The sequence below is a fragment of the Micropterus salmoides genome, unplaced genomic scaffold (genome assembly GCF_014851395.1).
Source record: "Micropterus salmoides isolate LMB-PRFRI ecotype aquatic unplaced genomic scaffold, ASM1485139v1 Ms_hic_scaffold_8, whole genome shotgun sequence".
Taxonomy (NCBI): domain Eukaryota; kingdom Metazoa; phylum Chordata; class Actinopteri; order Centrarchiformes; family Centrarchidae; genus Micropterus; species Micropterus salmoides.
In genome coordinates, this window is record NW_024044570.1 from 9,807,815 (window position 1) to 9,831,283 (window position 23,469).

Here is a 23,469-nt window from a genome sequence, read left to right on the forward strand (position 1 = left end):
ACTCAACAACTTCACAAAGCTCTCCGTAGGCTACAAATGTCATTTTTATTATTACTTTAAATAATGTCTAAATAAAGGGACTAAAGACATGCTCGTGTGACTTCTTCCATTATCAAAAATATGGTGTGGGGTGATGTTTGCAGCAGAAATCTATCCAGGGAGGGAAGCGTGCATCACAAAGTGAGACCATTGTGGGGACAGTTCATCTGAAGACTGAACTTTGAATCGAGTCCCACCATCACCATGGACGGTGTCAGTTGTCAAAAAGGGGGCAGTGATTTTTACCAACCAAACGTCACATTCAGAAGAAAAAAAAAAAAAAAAAAGTTATTTTCCATATATAAAAACTGAAAGACCTGGATACATTTCTACTTTTCAGCACGTTTTTACTACAGAAATTAAAAAGAAAAGACATAAAGGAACACACAAAGGGGGGAAAACAGCTATTTTTATAATCAACTCCCTTTGGTAAAAACTGTAATAAATGGTCTTGCATTTTTCTTTTTCATATACATACTAACTTTAGCCATTTATCACTAAAGTCCACAGTAAGCTTGGAAAGTATTACTAGCACAACAACACAGATCTGTCATAAAAAGTCTGAGACTATATACAGTGTATTTACAACGTGAGCGGCATGTGGACAGTCCTTCCAGAATGAGTGTGAGTGTGTGTTTGTGTGTGTACAAGCTGGTGTATTGGCGGAGGGCAGTTTAAAAAGATTGACTTCCAGGGCGGCGAGGATCATTTGTGTTAATAGAACTATATATAATATATATACACAACACATACACCGGTATACATGTCAGTATCTGACATTTACAAGCTATACAATTTTACAGTCTGAGACCAAACAGTGTTGTGAGGCTATGTTTTTCCTCTTTCTTGTATTTTCTTTTTTTTAATTACATAAATGCAAGAATGCTTTTTGATGTTAACCCAACAATACTGTTTGGGTCTCAGGCACAGTTTCTAATAATGCTGCCATGTGTTTTGGAGGTACATAAGGTACATAATTGTGATTTGGCCTTAACGCAGGAATGTCTGAACCAGATCTCTGACTTTGTTGTGCTCCCTTCCAAACATTCAATCTGGGAAACAAAACTTTTGAAACAACATCGACCTCGTCCTAAATAAGTGCACTTGTCCACCATATTGTTTTTCCATGGATATTGTAGAAGAACACTATCATAAAGAAATCCCTGTACGATTGATTTCAATGGAGCTCTGACTCTGATGGCTTCAAACAAAATGGTCATTCAAAAGCTAAACCGAAGCTCAGTTGTGATAAAGTACAAAAAGCACCACTCTATCTCTCACAGGCTTACTGTTTCTGTTGCTAAGCCCCGTCAAACAGGCTCAGGGAAGTTTATTTGAGAAGTGGCTCAGAGTGCTGGTAAGAGCTCAGGTCTGCGACTGGATCATGACCATTCCTAAGTTTTGGCACCAAAGGCCCTGCGCAAAAAACGGGCCCAGCTAAAAACGCTGGTAAAATCAGTAATCCTGCCGCCCCGGGTGCAACATACACGGTAGCTAGCTTAATTGTGCTCCCATGTCGGCCTTAAAAACACTTTAATAAGCCCTCATCCCTACCTCTACTCCTGACATGTTTGACTTAAGACCAAACACCCCCAGAAATCAGTCTCTCTCCCCCCGTTTCTCCTCGGCTATGGTGCCTTGCTGGGAGTCCCGTATTTGACGCGGTACTTGTTGATGTGCATGAAGTGAAGGACCTCTGGCTGGCGGGTGGTGGTGCAGGGTAATAGGCCGTCACGGCCTTCCCCCATCAGCCACTTATTGGTCTCGGCGCTCATGTCGCGGGTGACGTGCTCCTTAGCCCACGCATCCACCCAGGCCTGGAAGCGTTTGTGCAGCCGTGTGCTCACCCTTTCATGTGACTATGGAAAAAAACAGATGGACATTCTTGTCACAAAGTTGTTATAATACTAAGTGGGACAGTGACATACACTTCCATGGCTAAGGATGATAAGTACATGAAAGACCAGATCTTTAACACTGAGCTCTCAAGCTAAACGGAGTGTGATGAAAGATTGATTGAGTAACATTTAGCATTAGAGCTCCTCTCACTGGTGACTAAAAGCCCCAACAATCAAAATGTCAAATGCATGATATACATTATGTTACATTCTTCATAAGGCTATTAGCCATATAAATACAGGCCTAGTTTATACTGAACATAAAGGACCAGTGTGCAGGATTTAGTGGCATCTAGTGGTGAGGCTGCAGATTGCTACCGACTGTTAACCCCTCGTCTCACTCTCCCCTTCCAAGCGTGTAAAGCCTAGCTCAGTGACCGGCAGGCAATGATCAGGGGTAAATCAGTGATTGATCGGCGGTCGCCAGACATTATGTGTGAACTACTCAACGATGCATCGCTGACACATTGCAGACAGATATCTAGCATGCCAAATATCTGGAGAAGTTGACCGATTCAACATCCACATCCACCCGATGAGAGCAGGCAGCTACTTTTTCCACTGCAAAACCCTTTTTACTCACTTCCAGCTCTCTCTGTAGCTCAGAAAATCTCTGCTACCTGTGTGTGCTAATGCGTTCTTTCTTTATAATAACAAACAACAGCTGTTTCGTGTGTAGGTCTGTCACCGATCTGTCACGTAGTGTGAACGCCACAATGACTCTCGTCACAAGACGCAAGTTGTGTGGTCTGAACAGCACGACAATCGGCTGAAAGTCGTGTAGTCTGCACGAGCCTTAAGAGAATCCACGGTGGCCACAAAAATCTCCAAAGGCCCTCTCTAGAACCAGTGTGTGGATCGTCCTTTCTGGGGTACTGTAGAAACATGGTGGTTCAATATGACAGCCTCCATGGAAGAGGACCCGCTCTCTCTGTAGATACTAAGGGCTCATTTTAAGGTAACAAAACCACACCAATTCTAATTTTCAGGTGATTAAATACCAATGAAAACATACTTATGAATATTTAATTTCTGCCATATTCTGCCAATAGATCCAACTAAATGTTACACACAGGTCCTTTAAAGGAATAGATTGACATTTTGGGATATACGCTTTTAAAATCACTTTCTTGCTGAATATTAGATGAAAAGACTGATATCACTCTCCCATCTGTACGGTAAACAGCCACCTTCGAACAGAGCTGAAGCTAAGCTAAGCTAAGCGGCTGCTGGCTCCAGTCATGTATTAACCAGACAGATATGACAGTGGTTAATAAATGTGAACACGCCAAGAAAAGCAACTTAAAGAAAATGATAATGAAAAAGGTATTAAAAAGCATGTGAATTTTTTAAGCTGCATTTGTGGACCATCTCTCATTCACTTTTAGAGCGCACATAACTTCCTGACTGTAACTGCACAATGACTTTCTTTACCTTACATACATTTCAACAAAGACTCTCCAATCACATAAACTCAGACATAACTCTCTCTGTTCCCAGTACACCTTAAACACCGCAGAGAGGGGGAAAGGGGGAAATCCATCTGGCATAGTAACTAAGGAGGTCATAGTAGTGTGTAAAAAAGTGGCGAAATACCTGGTGAGCTCGCAGCAGGGCAGTGCGTCGGTACATGTAATCCTCAGACTTAAAGACATAGACCATCTTGTAAGAGTTGAGTTTGAACATGCACTCCATTTTCTCCTTTTCCAGGGATTTCTTGCCACCCTCACAGGCCTCTTTGTCCAGCTGCTCTCGGCCCTTCTGGTACTTCCTGATCCGTCTTAGATTCCTGGTCACGAGCACACAGACAAACATGATGAGAGTGACTAACGAGACCCAGCAGGAACGTGTGAGAACAAATCGATTAGAGTTAATTTAATCAAAACGGCCTGTGTTCCAACTTTTGGAAGAGATGTGTCAGAAAGCTTATTGAGCAAGACACACCGCGATTTCCCCACTGTGGGACACATAAAGGGTTTTTCTCTTTTCTTATGATTTAATGCAGGAAAAGAACAAAACAATTCATGACCATTAACATCCCCCTACTTTTTTTAATTAAAAAAAATAAAAATAAAACTACATTCACAACTCACCTGGGAAGAAAAACTGGCTTCTGAGCGAGGTGCTCCCTCAACTCAGGTGTGGTGGAATCTGGGTTTAAGTAACGTCCAACATAATCAGACCAGCGCTGCAAACAAAACACAAGTGAAAAACAAATTTAAGACACACATTAGATCTATAAACACAACTACAAACACCAGTATTAATTGGTCCTTACTGGTATTTCCACTCCAGCTGGAAAAGTGGACCCTCTTACTAGACAAAATGTAAAAATGACAACTTTTATTTGCAGTTATTCGCTGTATGTTTAGTTCCTTCAGATGATATGAAGATAAAGATCAAATAAATTACTTATTATGACATAGGCAGCAAAAGAAGCTGCCACTGAACATCAGTGTAGGAATTTAAGACTGTCGAAAGCCAAACACAGAGGTTGGGAATTTGTTTACCAGCCAGGCTGTATATTTTAATTTTTTTTAAAAGCTGATGTATTTTGAAATTATTGTGCGGCTTGTGAATTGAAAAGTTATTTCCCCACGTTTATCCAAAGTCTTTGCTCACAAGCCAAACCGACAGTCTTCAAGCTGGTTTAAAGGTTTCTTACCTCGGCCTCCATGGGCTCGTCTGAGTTCTCCTCCTCTGTGTCGAGCAGCTCCACTGTGAGCTGCACCTGCCCTCTGTTCTTCAGAAACATCACCTGAGAAAGTGACAGACAAATAAAGAAGCACGAGGCTAAATTAATTCAGTGTGTGAAAAATAAAAAAAACAGTCTTTCAGCAGTTTTCTCACTCATTCTTCTTGTCTTTAATAAATGTGAAAATGAAAAACAACTTTAAGCTGCATTTTGCGGAACATCTATCATGTCATATCTAACTACAGTGCACATGACACCTGATGTCACTGCATGAGGATTTACTCTTAAATCGTCATCTCCAAAATGTGATCTGTTATTTCTTTTTTGACAAAGCTTGATAAACGTCTGTGAACCGAGCAGCTTCTAAACTCTAAAATTAAGCTTTTAAAGTAGGTGAAAAGGGAAATTCACTTGTGTCGCAGGTGTCCTTAAGCTGCATTACACATTGCCAGTGACATATCAGAGCAAATTCTATCATGTTATAATAATCGGTAAGCTGCAGTCAGCACATTTCCAGGCTGGCTGTTGTAAACCTTTTACACCTCATTTTGCTCTTTAGATGCCAAGGGACAAGGGAAAGTAGACCGATAAATCGGCGTACCGATATTATCAAATGATATGAGCTAATTGCAGATAAATCGGTATTCGTGTTAAAAACAGCTGTTAAATGACTATTAAAAAAAGCAATGGAGAGACGGAAGATGGATCCTTCAATCATGTTATGAGTGTTGTCATTGCATAGTTTGTCCACAAGAGGGCACTCGGCAACTCTCCTGTTGGCAACACACCTGGTTGGAACAACAGCTAGCTGACATAATCAGCTATCCTGTGTTCAAGTTAATATTTATAACAATAAACAAAGTTTATTTTTAAACTCTATTATGTCACATTATCTTGGCGATGTCTCATAAGTACACCTAACAAATGGGGATAATCTTTGTTTATGTTATGTGTATCTGAAAAGAAAAAACAAAACAAAGAATATCAGCCGATATATCTGATTTTAAAATCCTCAAATGTCAAAATCGGCATCAGTCTTACAAATCCCATATTGGTCAGGCTCTACTAGGGCTGGGTGGAATAATTTCAAAAGAGATATGAAATTAGACAACAACTATTATACCAATATAGTTTGATATTGAGTTAATTAATATGTTTCCATAAAGACCTGCCAGCGTTTGCTCCTCTCTCTCTCCCTCACCGCGCAGCCCCTCTCTGCGTCTGCACGCAGCCCTCAATTCACAAAAGTCTTGTGCAGACTACATGACTTTCAGCGTCGGCCGATGGCCGTGCTGTTCACACTACACAACTTGCTGTCTTGTGGCGGAAGTCTTGAAGTCGCCGTGGCGTTCACAATACCTGACCGATAAATGAAAGGGGGTCACACACTATGCGAGCTGTCAGCAGCTGTGTCACACGAAGCTGGTCTCCAAACCACGGTTTGTCAAGAAAACACAGGTGAAATGTGAAACGCGAAGTGGCGTGTACTTACACAGAAAACAGCTGTTGTTTGTTATTATAAAGATACCAATTATAAAGACCAAAAATATGGGTGAAAGAATAGATTGCACACGCAGGTAGCAGGGATTGTCTGAGCTACAGAGAGAGCTGAGTAAGAAGGGTTTTGCGGTGAAAAATTAGCTGCCTGCTCTGCCAGCTGCCTGCTCTCATTGGCTGGATGTGGATGTTGAGTCGGTCGACTCTTCCAGATATTTGGCATGCTTGATATACATCTGGCAGACGTCGACATCGCCGACGTCTGCCAGATGTCGGAGCCGTTTTGATGCGCCGTTGTGTAGTTCACACATAAGGACTGGTGACCGCTGATCTAAACTCAAATCAAGAGAAAGCTGTTTGAAAGCTAAAACTGCCCCCCTCCCGAGCCCGCTTAGCAGAAAATACCGATATATCCCTGTACTGTTAGGCAGAATTCCGGTATAAAATACATGACTTTTTGGCCATTTCGCCCAGCCCTAGACTCTACTGGTGAGAACAGCTTTCTCCTAACAGACGACTATGCACAGCACTTCTTGTATTTCACTCGTCAATTCGTTACCATAGGAGAAGATTTATTGGTTGTGAAAACACCCGAGAACAGAATTGTCTCAGTTGGAAAGGATGGTATGCTCCTCTCTGCAGCAAACAAACTTCCATATTTGGATTAATTACAGCAATCACTTCTGCAGCCGTGTGGAAAATTAGAAATCACTTCTCCTTAAATTAACTTTAATTCAACTAAATTCAATATTTTCACAACTTCTGCACCATGTTTCATGTCCCTCAATCCGATGGCATTATCTCCCCAGTTTCGGATGATTGCAGGAGCATCATGAATTTACCTTGAAGCAGTTCTCATCAGACATGAGCTGCTCAGCTTTCCGCTGGTACATGGCCTCTGCAGGGCTCCTTGAAGACTGGGTGGACAGGGTTCCTCCGCTGGCGCCGTTAGCGCTCTCCGAGAGGTAGAGGTCTGTTACTTGGACACAGATCTCATCACTCACAATGTGCTGGAGCTGGATGAGGGAGAGAAAGAATTGTCTTAAAGTGGAAAAACAACCTTTTAAATGTGTCAGAATTGCTCACCACAGTGCTAATGGAAGCTTAATATGACCGAAGAAAACTGGAGGTGAGAGGACAAACAGACGCTTACCTGCCGCACGATGCTTTGGATGAGCTTGTCCATTGTGAAGGCAATGTAAGCGTGAATGGTGAACATTTCCCTAAGCGAGTCCTCGTACTGCGAAGCCTCCATATTTCCATCCAGCAAATTCCTAACCATCTCCAAGAAGGCTGAGTAGTAATCTTCCACCTCTATGTCCACTGAAGGGAATAAAATTTCCAAAAATCAGAAAGACTGGCGGCATTTCAAATCAATCATCTTTGGCAAGCGGTGCTCATTTTGGCAGCAGTTTAATTTTCCAAATCTGAGTGATTTCGCAGTTCAAGTTTTTCTGCCTTCACCCACTTTTAGTTTCCATTACTCACTTTCTTCTCTTGCAATGTCAATTGTTTGCAATAAGCCTACAAAAATGTTTAAGGGCTAGGCCCGGTTGCCTTGTACCATGTCTGAGCATGATTCTCCCCCCTGCACACTCCCCCGCTGGCCTGCGCTCACACTGCACCTAATGACCATTTACGTCATCACTCAGTCAGTGTTTCCCATACATTGATTCGTTTGTGGCGGCCCGCTGCAGTATCAATGCCGACCGTGACATATTGATGTGACTTTTTTTTTACTACGGCTATTTAAAATCGTAGTTGATTGCAGAGTGCGGTGCATATATTCACGCAGCGCAACACAACTGCCAATGTCGGAGACCCACCTTAAAAAAGTTATTAGCGAGCATGAAAGGAGCCTAGCTAATAAGGAGAGCTATGTTAACGTTAGATCACAGCTGGGTTGTGAAGTAAGCACGTACATCGCTGGAAGTCAATATTGACCGTCATTCTGTGGGGATCACTGCACTCTTTTGAAAAAAATAAAATAAAAAAAGAAGTAGCGCTCTCTCTCTCGCACGGCACAGTGGAGTTTGTGTCAGCATTCCGTGCTCAGGCATGGTTTGCGATCACACTATATGCGTACCGTGCCGGAGTCCAGCCTAACCATGCCTGGAGCGATCACACTGAACAAACAAGCCGGACTTTGGGGGTTAAACGTGCCCGGGTACGGTACGGATCGCCTAGTGTGAGTACGCCCTAAAATACTTCTGATTTTCTCAAGGATATAGAGGAATGTGAATTATGTGTCAGAGCAGTATTGTGGCACAAAGTTCAATGGAAACAGGATTTATGCTCCGTCCTCAATAGGAAACAAACGTAGTTCAGTTAATTAAGAACATAGAAAACATGTTGTTACTCACTGGGCTCTTTCAGTCTCAGCTGGACAGCTGGATTGTCGTTCTTCTCCTTCTTCATTCCCAGGACTTCCCTCTCCCAGTCTCTTTCTCTGACCTCTTCTTCCATCTGTCGCTCCGCCTGGCCGTACAGCCGCAGCAGACGTGAGCACAATGTCTGGTGCAGTCGCAGGAAGATGTACCAGTTGTTGTTGACGTAGAAAAGGTTGTATGCGTCGTCACAGCCGCGCAGCTTTTGCGCCGCCGTGTTGCTGAACAGCAGCTTGGACTTGGAGGGGCTCCCACTGCCGGGGATGCCGTTGTGCTTTTTGGAAGCACCTTCCTCCAGATCCATCTCCTCTTCCTCCTCCTCCTCCTCTACGTCGGAGAGGTCACCCCGCTGAGAGAACAGCATGTCGGGGATGAAGTGGTAGATGATCTGTTTGATCTTGTATTTGTCCTCCTTCTGAATGCTGGTCTGTCGCTTAACGTGGTGGATGATGAGCGCTGCGGCGTCCTCCAGGATCTGGCTGTCCTCATATGCCAGCGTCAAGTGGTGGCCTGTGGGTGGAGTGGCGTTGTCCTCAGATGCCTGCTCCTGGCGCTGCATAGCAAGAACAATTCAATGTCAGCATTCTGAATGCACAGAATATATTTTGTGTGATGCTGACCTTGACATCAAGTTTAGGTTCTATGGTTTCCTGATTATTCCCATTTGAGAAACAGTTTCCTAAAACACTTTATGTTCTATAAAAACATGACATTTTAACTCAGACAAAAGGCAAACAATGGCGTTTCGTAAATTCACGTTTTACTCCATATTTTGTGTTAAATGTACCTCATCATAAATGCTTTCGATTTCATTCAGCAGGGACTTGGATCGAAGCACTTTGGTGTCATTCTGTTTGAAGTTGATGCCTTGATGGTCAAGAGACTTGAGGTAATACTTCTCGTTCTGCTCCCTCCAGATCTTGTTAAATCCTCGTTGGGATTCCCGCCATTCCTCCTCCTTGGTCTTTAACCTGGTTAGCAAATAAGGCCATTAAATAATGTACACACACACGCTAAACCTTAAATGTCATTTTTTACTAACGTCTGCAACTTTCACACTCACAAGCTTCAGCAAAGGTGTCAGGCCATTTCAGTGTCGCGTTTGTTACTTCGCATCACAAGACAGAAACATCTGCTGCAACATTGTGCATTTTAGGCAGCAGCACAAAATTAAAACACTGTTAAAGGAGTGACTTCTTTTCAAATCATTGTGCAATGGAGAATATGGCCTTTAAAAGCACACATTAAATCCCAGGAGCCAGTTTTAAATCCACTACTCCAACATCATATTGGCTTTTCCTTCCCTGTGTGGATTAGAGGGTTCATAAACTATGCTTCATAACATCAGTCTGGGCCCACAAGAAGCTGGTGTACACACATTTACTGCACTATGTAAACAGAGAGCTTGTGACTCTTGTGTGTTTTAGCATATGTGCACCTTACTGATTTGTCACCATACTATTAAAAAAACTACATGATCAGAACTGAAACCCTCCACTTAAAGAACAATCTCTTAACTAAAATGCAGCTTCTAAATACACAGATTGACTAACTAATAAGTAATTGTAAAATGGGTGACCGGTAACTGATAACATTCAACAGTTGGTTCGACACCCACCTTTTTAAAACGATGGGGACAGAAACAGCAGGGTTTTTCCTCAGACCATCGATGATGTCGGCCGCCTTGTCTCCGTATATCCTCTGGATGGCCTTGCGGTGTACGACCTCTGACGAGCCACCCAATGTGTTGTCCAAGCGGAACTTGGCCTGCTCCTCTGCAGACATGCGGGACAACTTCCGCTGTACCGTCTCCAGGACTCTGATGGTAGCCAGGTTGGTCTCCAGTACTACATCCAACTGCAGGCAAGAAAACACTTTTTTTTTATTAAAACAATAATAATTTTTATTTTTCAAATATTCTGCTACTGTTCGCAGTTATTCAAAAGTTTTTGTTCAGGAATGTTTTAGGACAAAGATGAGAAACAAAGACATCTTCGAAGAGGAAAACACAAGATCTATTGGAATAAATTAATTTTCATTCTGGGATAACGCGTCAGACAAGTCGTAAAAGTTTATTGTTCCTGCTCACCTCAAAGCGTTCATCCTCACATCTGTAGATATGCTCCTCGTACTGAGTCTTCTTGGAGCTGACAAACGTGGAGTCCTCAGACCAGGAGGGGAAGGAGACCCAGGTATCATTTAAGACCTGGAAACAGCAGAAACAAACACATCTTAACTTAACATCTTTAAAAGGTCCACAATGATGTCATGAATGGCGCTGACTGGTAACTTTAGCACTTATTGACCTAAAAATATTTAAAATGTATCTTATTCCCACTGTTATTCACATGGAATGCGTAATAGTGTCATCATCTGTCTGATGATACGCTATTTTTGGGGTGGAGGGGGGAAGAAAATCGTTTCTTAGATGCATCGTGAGTCAGACTTGGACAATTCTGAATCGATTCACAAATGTCAAAAATCATTTATCTAAATGTTAACTGATAACGTAACGTTGATGAAAGGCAAAAGGTGGAATTGGAAGTGCAGCACCGGACAGTCTGTGTTGTGCACATAACACAGACCAGTTTAATAATAATTTATAATCACATCACAGCCCTCTAAATCATTATCGAATTGAACGTTGAGGTGCCTAGAGATTCCCACCCCTAATGCTACTGTGGTGTTTTTGCATATTTTTGCAGACAAAATCTTGCCTTCTATACAGTAACTAATCTCCAATGTATGAGGCAATTTTCATGCCAATGTTTGCCAGTGCCTATCCACATGTAAATATTTTTGTTAATTCACTGAGTTAGATATCTTTATGACTGGAGAGAGTTCCGCTCTTACCTCTTTACAAAGTGGAGTTCTGCCGGTGCACTTGGGCTGCTGGTAGCTTTTGGGCAGGGCTCTGTAACTGGAGCCTAGTCTCTTACAGGAAGCATAATCTATCTCCATGGCGATGCCCTCTGTTGCCCGCTCCTTTGGGTATGTTTCGATGTGGGACATTTCCCGATATCCCAGGAAGTTTTTAAACCAATTGAACAGCTCGGGGAATTTTCTGTGTAAAATATTTAAGTGAAAACATAACGTATGATGTATACAGTGTACTTTGAAAACACCATGTCATTTGCCGGGTACTCACCCTAAAAAGGGCAGCACCAACTGCACTAGTTCAGCCCTGGAGATCACCTCCTGATTAAAGATGACCAGACACCGCAAGAAGTTGTCGTAGGCCTCTGCACTTCGCAAGGCTTTGCGCACCTGCGGGGAGAAATAAATGTAAGTACCATACAGTATGTGACCGAGCCGAGTGGAGGAACATAAATTACTTTAGCATAACTTAAGCTATTTGTCTTTAGTCATATAACAAATTTTTACTTTACTGAAGTTTATATACTTCACTATTTTCAGTTTACATGTTATGATTATATTAGGTAGTATTTTTCTTATGCATTCCAAAAGGGACACATATTTAAACAAACATAAAATATTAAAACAATATTACTATCTATGGTTATGTGAAATTCTTGTTAACATACTGTAAAACCTGAGTCTCCGCCTTGCCTTTCAAAACAAAGCAAAGATTTAAAATGCTATCTGCATAACGTTTTCTTCATTCATACCCTGTGTTCATATGCTTTCCTTGTATGATTGTTTGTATTTCACATAAACAAAAATATAAAACCCAGCACAATGAAAACTCACCTTCTCAAAGAACAGAGATTCTGTTCCGACTCCATGCTTGCTGGCCTCTGCCACTGAGGAATCTTTCAAATTCAGTAACTTCTTCTTCTGTAGCATTACCAAAATAGTAATGAGAAGACATGGGTACATTAATTACAAAAACAATCTAACAATTGAAGAGGTGAAACAAGGAAACAGGAGTCGACAGCTTCAGCAGTATGTGAGATGCATGTATGTACCTTGACAGTGGGTGTGGTCCCTGGAGTTGGATGACGACGGATCTGGCAGCCGTTCTGATTGGGCCTCTGTTTGTTGTTGAGCTGCAGCTTTTTGGCAGTACCGCCGTGGTCGTTCCGTACAGACTCTGCCTTCTCAGCTGTGGTCTTACTTAACAGCTATGGGGAATGCAAAACACTTGTTAAGATGAGGGTACGTGAATACGCTCTCTACCAACTCTGGATCTCCAGAACTATAGATTCTAAGGGATTATTCCAGCAGGTCTTTGCTAAGAGCATGGTTTAATGTGAACTGTTTAGCTGGTGATGCTACCCTGCTGGAGAAATGAGTGCACAGCTGAAAAAAACATAGAAAACATACCCACTCACATAATATAATGCAAACAAAGTATTTAAAGACAGCACAGAACAACAGTAACTCTTCTACTCCATACTTGAAGTAAGTGCGTATATATCTGCACTACAGTGGCAAGAAGGCTCTACTCTGCTCACCACTGAACTGTTGGCGTCTGGGAGAAATTGCCCAAACTCCGAGAGCAGGTCCTCTTGGTTCTTGAAGAGCCTGGCCACCTGAGCATACACCTCCTGCTCTGTCAGAGCCGGTGTGTAGTTCCCACCAGCCTCCTTAGCATTACGCTGCTCCTTCTGTAATGGATGAAAACAAGTTTACTGTGAGGTTACTGCTGAAACCTTGAGTAATATGAGAGGTTACAAAGAAAACATAATCACATAGACTCATGTTGGCATATGATGTTAATACAGGTGCTTTTTCCAACAAAACAGATGTGTGTAAAGACTGCCTGTTCCTTTCAAAATCAGCTTGTACGCATCTGCTTGAATTTGAAAGTTCAGTTCAGCCAAATTCTGTGGCCCCTCCCTAACCGTGACGAAACAAGCAAGACTCTGAGGTCCATTTAGTATGTCAGCTGCCGCGCAGAGTATAAATAGCAGAACGCTGGCTGACCGTAGCCCCAGTTTGTGCTTCTTACACATAGCTACTAGTGTTACCATTAGCAGGCCACAATAAACCCTGGCAGAAAGCTGACATTGCACATGAACGAGATTTATTCCTCTTCAGTGGCTTCAGTAGCTCTCAGTTCCAGCTCTATGTCGCTGTACATGCTACTAAGCGGTGGTCAGTCAACCTCCCATGTGTCCTCTGACCATTTTAAGCCACGATAGTACTTTATGCCCAAGTATCACTAAGGTTTCAGGTGTGGCCACCGACCTGGTATGTGTGAAGGATCTCCAGGAAGGCTTTGTAGATGTCTGGCTGGCCCTGGAAGCGGTTCTTGATCTTGTTGACATAGTTGATGGCGTGGTTGAACTCCACCGGCTGGTTATTCTGAATGGGTGGCCCAGTGGGGGTCCCGCTAAGTGGCGGGTGGAGCTGCATGGGCGGGGAGCGAGGAGAGGTGTACGCAGGGATGGACGGATTGCTCTGACTGCTCGGTGTCAACACTTGGGGCTGAAGAGGCTGGGAAAGGCCACAAAAATAGAGGTTTTAGGGGTATTTCACCAAATGCTGCACCACAAAACACTAGATTTGTTTAGATGCAGACGCTGTGAAGACGGGATTAACAACATTTTTTTGGTTTGTAAAACTCTGCTGGCGTCAATCAGTCACTCACCTTGCTCATCTTGGCAGGGGTGGGCTGTGGCAGAAGGGGCGGAGCAGTAGTGGCTGCAGCAGACGGGACCTGGGCCTGATGTTGGGTAGCTGCTCCTGTTATGGGGATGTTCTGTACTGAAATACCATGCGGGGTGATGTGGTGGATCTGACCAGGCGTGGTCACATTGACCAGGTCGTGGTTCTGGACCTCGATCTTGTAGCCAGGTGGCAGGAAGGTGTTGAAGCCCATGATGAGGTCAGGGTGACCTTTGAAGAGCTGTGACACTCTGCTGATGACCCCAGGGGTGTCAATACTGGGAAAACAAAAACAGACAAAATTAATTCAAATCTCCCCTGGCTGTCATCCCGTAGATCACTTCTGTAATTTGCATGAAAATATAGATACAAGCAGCTGGTACATGAGGGAAAAACCACGAGGCATCAAAGTGAATCAATCTTGCATTCCAAAAATCAAAACACTGGAAACAATACTCACTCGGAAAGCATACAGTCTCACTCATAACATACTGACCTACAAAGCACTAACAACAGAAAGCATTACGTAAATTTGATGAACTTTTATCTGCGAAATGTGACCGATTTTTTCATATAAATAAGTATTTCATTATAGAATACAGTTGTTCTCAGTCACTTTGGTACACTTCTCAGATCAGAATTGAAATTCTACTTGTTACTTGTTCAACCTCCACATCATCAAGTCACTTGTGCACATCATATGTAAAAGTCTTTTAAGAAACTGCACATGCTTTGACACATTTATGCAAATAATTATGTACAATTGTCTTCTGTTTCCTTCCCTTTGTAAATGTTTCTGTTGTGCTATGCAGTGCTGTAAAATAGTCTTGTTTTTTTTATTTCCTGCATCACAATGACATGCTCTGTCAACAAATTATAATTCATACAGTAAGAGTGTAACTGAATACTATCTCAATCCAAACCTTTGCAATGTATAATTCTGTAAGGTTGAAATTGATCTATGCCATACAGAAAAAGTCCAGCCATGTGCATTTTCAATCAATGTCATCCAAACCGTAGCAATAGTTTATAAATACAAATAGTTTGCAAATGTTAAGGATGATTCTAGAAATGTACCAAAGTGACTGAGAGGAACTGTAAGAAGAAGAAGTTTTACAGTAAAACCACATTCAAAACACTACACACATTTCTCAACATAAAATGTATGTAAATGTTGTAAATGTCTAAGATTTTCTATATATCTGTCCAGCTACTGCAAAAATGCAGGATATTTGCAATCATTCTGTTTTGAATATGTTTTTTACAGTTTTGGACACAGTGTGTTAGCATCTGAAAAATGTGCTGCAGATATATAGTGTTTTGCAGGTGGTGAAGTAGTAATGAGAAAACAGTTCCTGGATTTTGGAGAAAGTGGTCAATGAATGCATTTTGTGTGAAAGCAATGAAAAATGATTCACAGTTTGGTCCACAGACATTTCTGTTTCGCTGATTGTGTGAAGAGTTTTGACAATGTGACTTCAGTTTTGAACAACGCTGGTAAGCAATTGAAAAAACTGTAACTGTGATCCTGGGAAGTGCATTCAAATGCTGCTAACTAGGGCTGGACCCGATTATTCGATTGTTTGGTACACATTCGATTTTCAATTCTGGGATACGACTGCTATTTTTTTTCCCGCACGCCTACCCACAGCAGTGAACTTAACGCTCCAGTTCACATCAAAGGGAAAACAAAATGAAGCCCTCGGCTCTGTGGGAGCACTTTAAACTGAATGATGACAATGGCAGTGTGGCAGGTATGGGGTTTAAGAACATTTAGTAGGTTATAAAAAAGTTAAAAGCAAATTTTACATAATAATGTGTTGTTACTTTGCGCTACCAGAAACGGTGCTCATCCTGTCTGCTCTCCCAGGACCCCCACCCGGTTAATATATTCCCGTGATCTGTTCTGGATCTGCTCAACTCATGCTTTCACACTCTGGACTCTCAGCTACGGTTCCCTTCTGCTCTGCACTGCAGCCACGAACCTGGTTCTGCAGCATCTAGTCTTCCTTCAGTTCCACCCTGCAATAAATACACCTCTTTTATCCAACACCAGTCTCCTCCCTCTCTTAGTTCTGCACTTGGGACTACTAGCCTAATCGCGAGAAAACAAATCTTTTGGTAATAATAATGTGCTGTTATTATATAGCCTACATGTAAATAAAGAAACAAAGCACTCTCTCTTTTTCTCTCTCTCACACATACGCACACACAGTCAGTGACTGCTGTTCATGATCTCTCCCCCGGTTTCTCCCTCACTCTACTCATTCCCAGAACTTTTTGGGCATTCATCCTTCTGTTGTTCTGCTTTAATCTATGAAATATATAGCTGTATCTCGTGAAATTACAGCGTGCTTACAGCTGGCATAAGGCAACGGGTAACGAGACCAGTAGTGGACTCCTCCCGCGGCGCCGTCTAAGCTTCCATTATTTGCTGTTAATTAGTGTCAAACCTTCGAAGCTCAAAAAAATGACATTCGTGCCAGCACTACTGCTAACATTTTGGCACATTAAGAGTTTTACCAAACCTATAGCAGCTTGTACCCTTTAAACTTGAGTTGTTCTGAACAAATGCCAATATTTAGCTACCATCTGTGACAGGAATAACAGGCTGGTTGTTTTCATCAAAAAGGGAGAGTGGAAATATGCTAATTATCTTTATGTTTCATAATTTCTCAAGGATTAAAAGGCAAGTCAAAAACATGTCATATGTTTTGGGACACAAGGGAATCCTTTTGGTTAGATAATATTTTACAATATCTTAGAATTGGTTGTCTGGTGTATATCATATATTAGTTTATCCTTTGGCTTCTGCAAATTACAGACACAAAGAATTTGTATTATTCCTATTACGGCATTGTGCAAATTAGTTGTACCATCACACTATTGTACAAGATACAACTGAAAGAGTAAGAACTTATAAAATGTAGATAAACTAGAAACTTGGTCTCGTGTGCATCATAACTAACACTTACACTAACAGTGTCTATGAAGATTCTCAGTCATCCAGGGCACAGTTATCCAACAAAGGTTAAAGTCAAGTACACTAACAGTATTTTTCTCTGGCCTCACCTTTGAGACTTGAACTCTTTCATTATATCCAGAAAGTCATTGTAGACCTGAGGCTGGTTGCCAAACTGCAGTTTCACTTGGTCCAAGTAGGACAAAGCATCTTCCACCTTAGGGACGGAGAAGAAGGAAAGTCAATTTCATCAACCTGCCAGTCTGCATTTCTTCTATATTAATTTTTGGCAGCAGTGCCCTGGTATTATAATATTTAACACCAAACATTATTACAGTAAGAGAAGTATAGCTTAGATAAATCACCAGTGGCCATTTACCCCACCATCACATTTTGGAATCTTGACAAAAGTAAAGCAATAAATATATCTGAATTTAACCCAGGTCTTAAATGGTTTATTAAAAGTTCTTTACTACAGCATGCTTTTGGTTAAATGCTTACCTGCGGCCTATGATGAACCATCTGCATGGCTAAATAAAACCAAGGTTAACGCGGAAACTGTGACCTGTCAAAATAAAACAGGCTGACTAACCTTGAGCCTCTGGAACTGCTGTTGGCCCTGTGCAGAGGCTTGAGGAGCAGCAGTATGGCTGTGCCCTGACATCACTGATGGCCCATGGGACTGGACTGCCGGGTTGTGGTGGTGGGACCCGCCATGGACGGCTGGGCTCGGAGTGTGCCCGTGCCCGCCACTGTTCTGGGCCACTGAGGGAACCTGGGAGGCAGAGACACTTATAAAAATGATGGCAACTAGTAAACTAATATACAAAGATATCTGATGGTTAGCACTACAACCTTGTCATTAAAAGGAAAATTTATACAGCGCCACATACAATAAGTGAACAGCAATTTATCTTCATAAAAAGTAAGACATGCTGATGGCTTACAGAAAGAAAAAAAAAAGAGCTTCAGTCTCTGCATCCAACAGGCACCACAAACTAACAGAGGCTAACAAGACAGCCTGAGATATGAGCAACAAGTGACTTAAAACTGCTGTATTTGTAGTTTAAACTCTAATACATTAGGTTAAAACAAATCTGTAGTGCACAAGCAGAGTATACCTGATATCCCTGGGGGACGGAATACTGGACGCCTGCTGTGGGCTGCATGTTGTCGGACACAGCCTCATACACAGCTGGGACTGGAGCAGGGGCCAGGACACGATGCTGGAAAGCCTCCGCGTTGCCAGCAAGGCGCCGCTGCTGGGACGCAAAAACCGTTTCCTGATCCTCCAGTCGCCGCTTCATTATGAACTCATACTCGTAAGAGCTGTGAGACCTGGGAATAAAGTTATTGAGGAACATATGGCAATAATTTTTTTTCAACCAAGAATTTATGGATACACACAGTGCCAGCTAGTCATCACTGTTGTTTGGCTTAGGAAGAAAATTATTACATGATTTCTGACCATATAGCCAATAAAACATCCAATGCTTTTAATGACACAAAGAACCATGGGAGTTCACAGCCGTCACCAGTTGGGACCGCGATGATTTACTAACTTCTCAGTTATAGTTTGTGTTATACTTTGGGATGTTTCCACATCCAGCGACTACGCTAAAGTTACACTGACAAAAGATTATGTCATTGCAGACTGACTTCAAGTGTCTGACTACTATTAGGTTTGCTGATGTTCCAAGCTCTCCGAGAGTGCCATTGGCCCCAAAACCTGAAGCTCCATCCTGCTGCATACGTAACAACAGAGCAGCTACGTCAACACAGAAATGGTGCAGCAGTATGAAAATGAAGAAACACTGTGTGTACAAGTAGATTAGAGGAGGTAAGGGTGGAGGGAGGAAGTAAGCAATTAGCGAGTGAGAATAGACAAGATAAAGCACCTGGAATTAACAATGTATCTATCGCGATATAATTTTACTCAATAACAATAAAACAAATGTTCAATAAATGTTTGATTTAATTCATTTGACTCACAAACAAATTATCATAACTCTTTTGAATGTTTTGCCTCAGATTTGAAAAGCGATCCACCGTTTGGCATCGAGTGTTTATTCTGACAAAAAGTTTTAAACCTGGTTTCTTCAACTTTCACTCAGGAGCAAAAATCTGAATTTATAGTTGAAAGTAATAATGATTTGACAATTATCGTGATAATTATCGATATTGAATGATATTAAATGTTTTATTGTTATAACATTTCTAGCCATATCGGCCATCCCTGTCTCTTTTGTTTTATTTCATTTATTTTTATGTAACTACTCCCTTTCTTTGAATAATAAAAGGGAAATCTGATTTGGTAAAAAAAAAATCACAAACTGTTCTGAAAGTCTCACTAAAAGATCAAGGGATTAATATCTTTCATACATTTCACCCTCTTTGTTATGAAGAACAGTCTCATAAATTGAAGACCTGTGTTCTGCCTAAAGTTGAATCACATCTCAACAATTGGGTACTGCAGTTTGGGATTTAATAAAGAATGGGCGTATACTTCACAATGCAGCACACAACAGATACCACTTTTCCACATGGCCTTTTTTATACTGTCAACGAACTCAGGTGCCCACTCAGTGATAAAGCGATGACTTATAATGAGACCTTAAAGGTTTATAAATGTTAACATGTACTGAATGCAAAACTTGCAGTCCCCATAGCCAATGAAATACAGACAGTCTACGTCACCGATGCAACAAACAGGTGCTGTGGGAACGTGGGAGTTCAGTCTGCCATTCACAACTTCCTCAAGACAGCAACGACTGCTGAGCATCTGAATGAATGGCGTTATTGAAAGACAGAGCTAGAAACCCGACGGGGGAGAATAAATAACGTTTAAAACCCCGACCATCGAGCAAAAGTGACACAAAGACTGTGAAACCGAAGTGTACCAAGTAACGCTCGGTCTTCCGACAGTGTGGCTGTGCTGAGCTGTTCCAACAAGTCTCGCTCCAAACAACCGCAGCCAAAGAAAGCGCGGCTGCAGAATTTATAGACACCTCAACTTCACTTGGTGTAGTAACGTTATAGTCACGTAGAGGCAAATACAGTTCTGTATGCTAGCTGCATGCTAACAGCCGTTAGCCGACAACAGCGATTCACCATCCCCTTTATGGCCTGGCAACACAAGCACCGACCTCGAGTTACAGCACGACGCTTTCCCCACGCCCGCCATTTAGAGCGTGGCGCAGGAGTGCAGCAAATTACACCCCATTTCAAGCAGGTAAGCACGAAAAGTAGCTGACTTGCTAGACGTCTGACTGCCTACCCATCTTCAAAGTATACGGAAGCATTTGTTTCTACGAACTACGCCGAGAATGATTTTTGTCGACACGGTATGTGAGCTGCCAGTTAGCTGCTAGCTAATGTAAACAAAATGAGCAACGTTAGCCCGACACCGAGCACAGTCCGGGGCTAGCAGGGAAGCACATGCGGCTAACCATTAGCTATCAGGTTCACTGTTGCTGAAACAGGCTATCTGAAGCGAGCACTATCTATCGATTATTAGAGTAATTATATCAGGTGTAGTTACCAGTGAGTGACATACAAATGAACCTCGATTCCCCGTGTGGTTCACTTAAAACGTCTGCTAACGGTAGGTATGTAGCTAGCTGTATTAGCAAGCTGAATGAATTCAACTGAACTCACCCCTCTCCTAAATAGCCGAAGATCCCAAATGATGCTTTGATAATCCGTTATTTGTGGTTTAACCGCTACACCTCTGGCTGGGAAAGAGACCAAAGTGACGTATGTGCTAAAAGCAACTTATGAGTGGCGTGGGTTTTTTAAAATAAACAATTCAAGCAGTGGACTGCAAAGTGGAAATCTTCCCGAGAGAGGAAAACAATCTCCGTTAGGTTAGCTGTGGAGGAGGCGGGGTTTTCAGATATAGTCCCGCCCCCCAACAGGCGCCATTGGTCAGTTCGTCCAGCGACTCCCAAGAAGGGCGGGGGGACGAATCCGGGTGGTGAATTCGAACTGTCAATCAAGGATTTAAGGCACAGTTGTCAAGCACGCCCATTTTGACTTGAAGCGCGACGCCAGCAGTGAGAAGAGTCGTTCATACTCTGCGTGGGTAGTTTAACATTATTGGTAACTGTATGATTGATGTGTAAGACTCTCTGGCAATGGGAACGTGTACTCAGATTATACTTTTTTTTTTTTGACCATTGAAGAATTGACATTACTCTTTGTCTGTGTGTATATTTTTAACTTATTCGTTGTACTGTATAATTCATTCAAGACTCCGTCAAAACTTAAATATGTTACTGACGGACTTGTTTGTATGTCTGTAATAATTAAAAAAAAGATTAGATTGTATATGTGAACAATGGTGTGTGTGAAATGTGTAGCCTACTTTTAATATACACATCAAAAGTTTTTTGTGTTGTGTGTATTTGGTATTCATATATTTTCATTGCCTGATTAACCTATTTGTGAACACCTGGGCAAAAATGTACTGTTGGGTCCCTGTACCCTACCAAGTTTCCATTAAATAGGCCTACGCTGCACACATTAACATAATAGATCAGACTTGGAAAGCTGTACTGCTGTAGGCTACAGCAAATTACCAGGCATATATTTATAGGATATATGTTAGAGTGTCTATATCGATGGGTTTTAACTATCTACACAACTATAGCTACTTCCTGGAGTTTGGTAACACGTGACTTTGTAGGAGGGAGTCTGCCTTTGCACTGGTGTCCCTCCTCTTTGTGGACATTTCAGCCAATCGCTGCATGCAACCGTCATTACAAATCCCCAAAAAGGTTGAACTTCCAAAATAAACCATCGCCCACGACAGGCGGAGCTGCAACACCAGCCCGGGATTCCTTCCTCAGCCCAGGCGGATTCAGCAGTGACCGTAGGCTGCAGCTTACACGTATAATTCCACTATCCTGACTGGTTCCCCTACAATATTGTGTGCCTCTGCAAAACTGACCGAAACCAGCATTTGACATTACAATACGCATATCTGAATGCGTTGAAGTATTTTTCAACAGCTTAACAAGTGTGTTTTTGTCAAGTTTTGTGCAAAGGCATCCAAGACAACGCAGTGCGGGCTGAGGAGATCCCCACAACACCAAAAACACACGGTTAGGAGGATCAGCTAGCCCGTGTACCCTGGGTATTTGCAGGCTGCACTCTCCAAACAAAAGGTTCATGGCACAAAAATGCATCATGTGGTAATTGACGCTTTGTAAGAAACGCTGGCAGGGGCATGGCGAAGCAGGGCCTAGGCGGCTACAAACTGTGTATCTTTTCTAGGCGGCAAGAGCTGATCCACTTGTCCTTACTAAACAATGCCAAAGTCAAACGAAACGGGAACTACGGCGTCGCTTTATGGAAACACATCGGCACGGCGGAGCCACGCCATTCTCTCCGCGCTCTACCGAATGAGAAAACGCAGCCGATCAACCCCATTTTCCCCTGCAGAGAGGACGACCGCGCTCTTAACAAATCGTATTCTTTGTTTACTTCAATAGTCGGGAGTAAAATGTCTAACCTGTCTCACCACAACTCCCTCCCCCCCCACCGATCCGTTAGCGTTACATGCTCACACAACGCTGCAGACAAAATGTTTCGACTTCCAGACAGCGGCATGCCTCAGATTACCATCACACAGCCCGGGGGGGAGATTGTTTACTAGCCGACAAAATGACGTCCTGCCTATCTGGCCATCTACCACGTTATGTTTTTTGGCTATTCTGTAGCCGTTTGCTACCATAAAAAGCCTCCTTCAATTCATTTAAAAACACAAAAGGTGCGAATGACCACTAAACACTACCCGATTCGAGATAAACATCGTTCACTTGTTATAGCACCAGTATTGTAAATATTATTTAGTTAAAGCAGCTGTTACATACCCAGGAAAAAGACTCCTTACTCCGGATTCGTGTTTGTAACAAAATAGTTGGAGACGCCCCCCTCCGTTGGCATTGGCGCACACTACAATACGCGTCATTTTATTTTGAATATCACCCGCTAAAACCGAGCCAGCGTCTGTGAAACAGCAGTGTCTCCATTTGATGAAACTTGTGTATAGACATGCGAGCTCGACATCTTTGGAGAAGAAAAAAATAATTGGGAATAGTAGTGGGAAGTGAATAGGCTAAGTATATTTATTTAAGTTTTGTACATGCCGGTACGTATTTGTACTGTATTTAGATTGTATTCTTTTACTCGGCTGTACTTTTTACTCCACTACGTTTTTGCCCGCTAAAGTTGCCAGCTTCTTGTCAGATTCATATTTAACGTACAATACATGTGATCAGCAAATAAAATATAACTTTTTATAATTAAACGTATATAACTGATTCAAATTATCCTGCTATATCACTGTTACATGTTAATGGGTCAGTAACGACACTTAGCAAAGTGGCCAGTCTGTATTGTAACTACTTTTCC

The 23,469-nt window shown here is 42.2% G+C and overlaps 1 protein-coding gene across 3 annotated transcripts; it reads right to left on the reverse strand.

The window, feature by feature from the left end:
• Nucleotides 1-20: 20 nt before the first annotated feature.
• Nucleotides 21-23,025, reverse strand: sin3aa (SIN3 transcription regulator family member Aa). Of its 3 annotated transcripts, none has more exons than XM_038706388.1 (21): nt 22,929-23,017; nt 18,174-18,390; nt 17,645-17,827; nt 17,163-17,269; nt 14,074-14,368; nt 13,671-13,919; nt 12,935-13,087; nt 12,446-12,601; nt 12,228-12,314; nt 11,665-11,783; nt 11,370-11,580; nt 10,606-10,722; nt 10,135-10,373; nt 9,304-9,487; nt 8,493-9,069; nt 7,283-7,452; nt 6,972-7,145; nt 4,603-4,695; nt 4,031-4,125; nt 3,534-3,726; nt 21-1,898 (listed from the first exon to the last, which is right to left on the reverse strand). In XM_038706388.1, the coding sequence occupies exons 2-21, from the start codon at nt 18,357-18,359 to the stop codon at nt 1,668-1,670; spliced, it is 3,819 nt and encodes a 1,272-aa protein (XP_038562316.1). In that variant the 5' UTR covers nt 18,360-18,390; nt 22,929-23,017; the 3' UTR covers nt 21-1,667. The 3 variants fall into 3 exon arrangements, with proteins under 3 accessions (XP_038562316.1, XP_038562317.1, XP_038562318.1); XM_038706389.1 differs by lacking the exon at nt 22,929-23,017 and adding an exon at nt 20,710-21,021 and having other exon boundaries at nt 1,668-1,898; XM_038706390.1 differs by lacking the exons at nt 21-1,898; nt 3,534-3,726 and adding an exon at nt 4,216-4,253 and having other exon boundaries at nt 4,030-4,125; nt 22,929-23,025.
• Between the last annotated feature and the right edge of the window lie 444 nt (nt 23,026-23,469).

What these genes read in the sequence shown, in the direction of transcription:
- sin3aa (XM_038706388.1), bottom strand. Translation starts at nt 18,359, where the DNA reads ATGAAGCGGCGACTGGAGGATCAGGAAACGGTTTTTGCGTCCCAGCAG. An exon ending in TTGGTGCTGCCCTTTTTAGG is followed by an intron (nt 11,581 to 11,664) that starts GTGAGTACCCGG and finishes TATTTTACACAG; the next exon opens with AAAATTCCCCGAGCTGTTCA. An exon ending in GTCCCCATCGTTTTAAAAAG is followed by an intron (nt 9,488 to 10,134) that starts GTGGGTGTCGAA and finishes TTTGCTAACCAG; the next exon opens with GTTAAAGACCAAGGAGGAGG.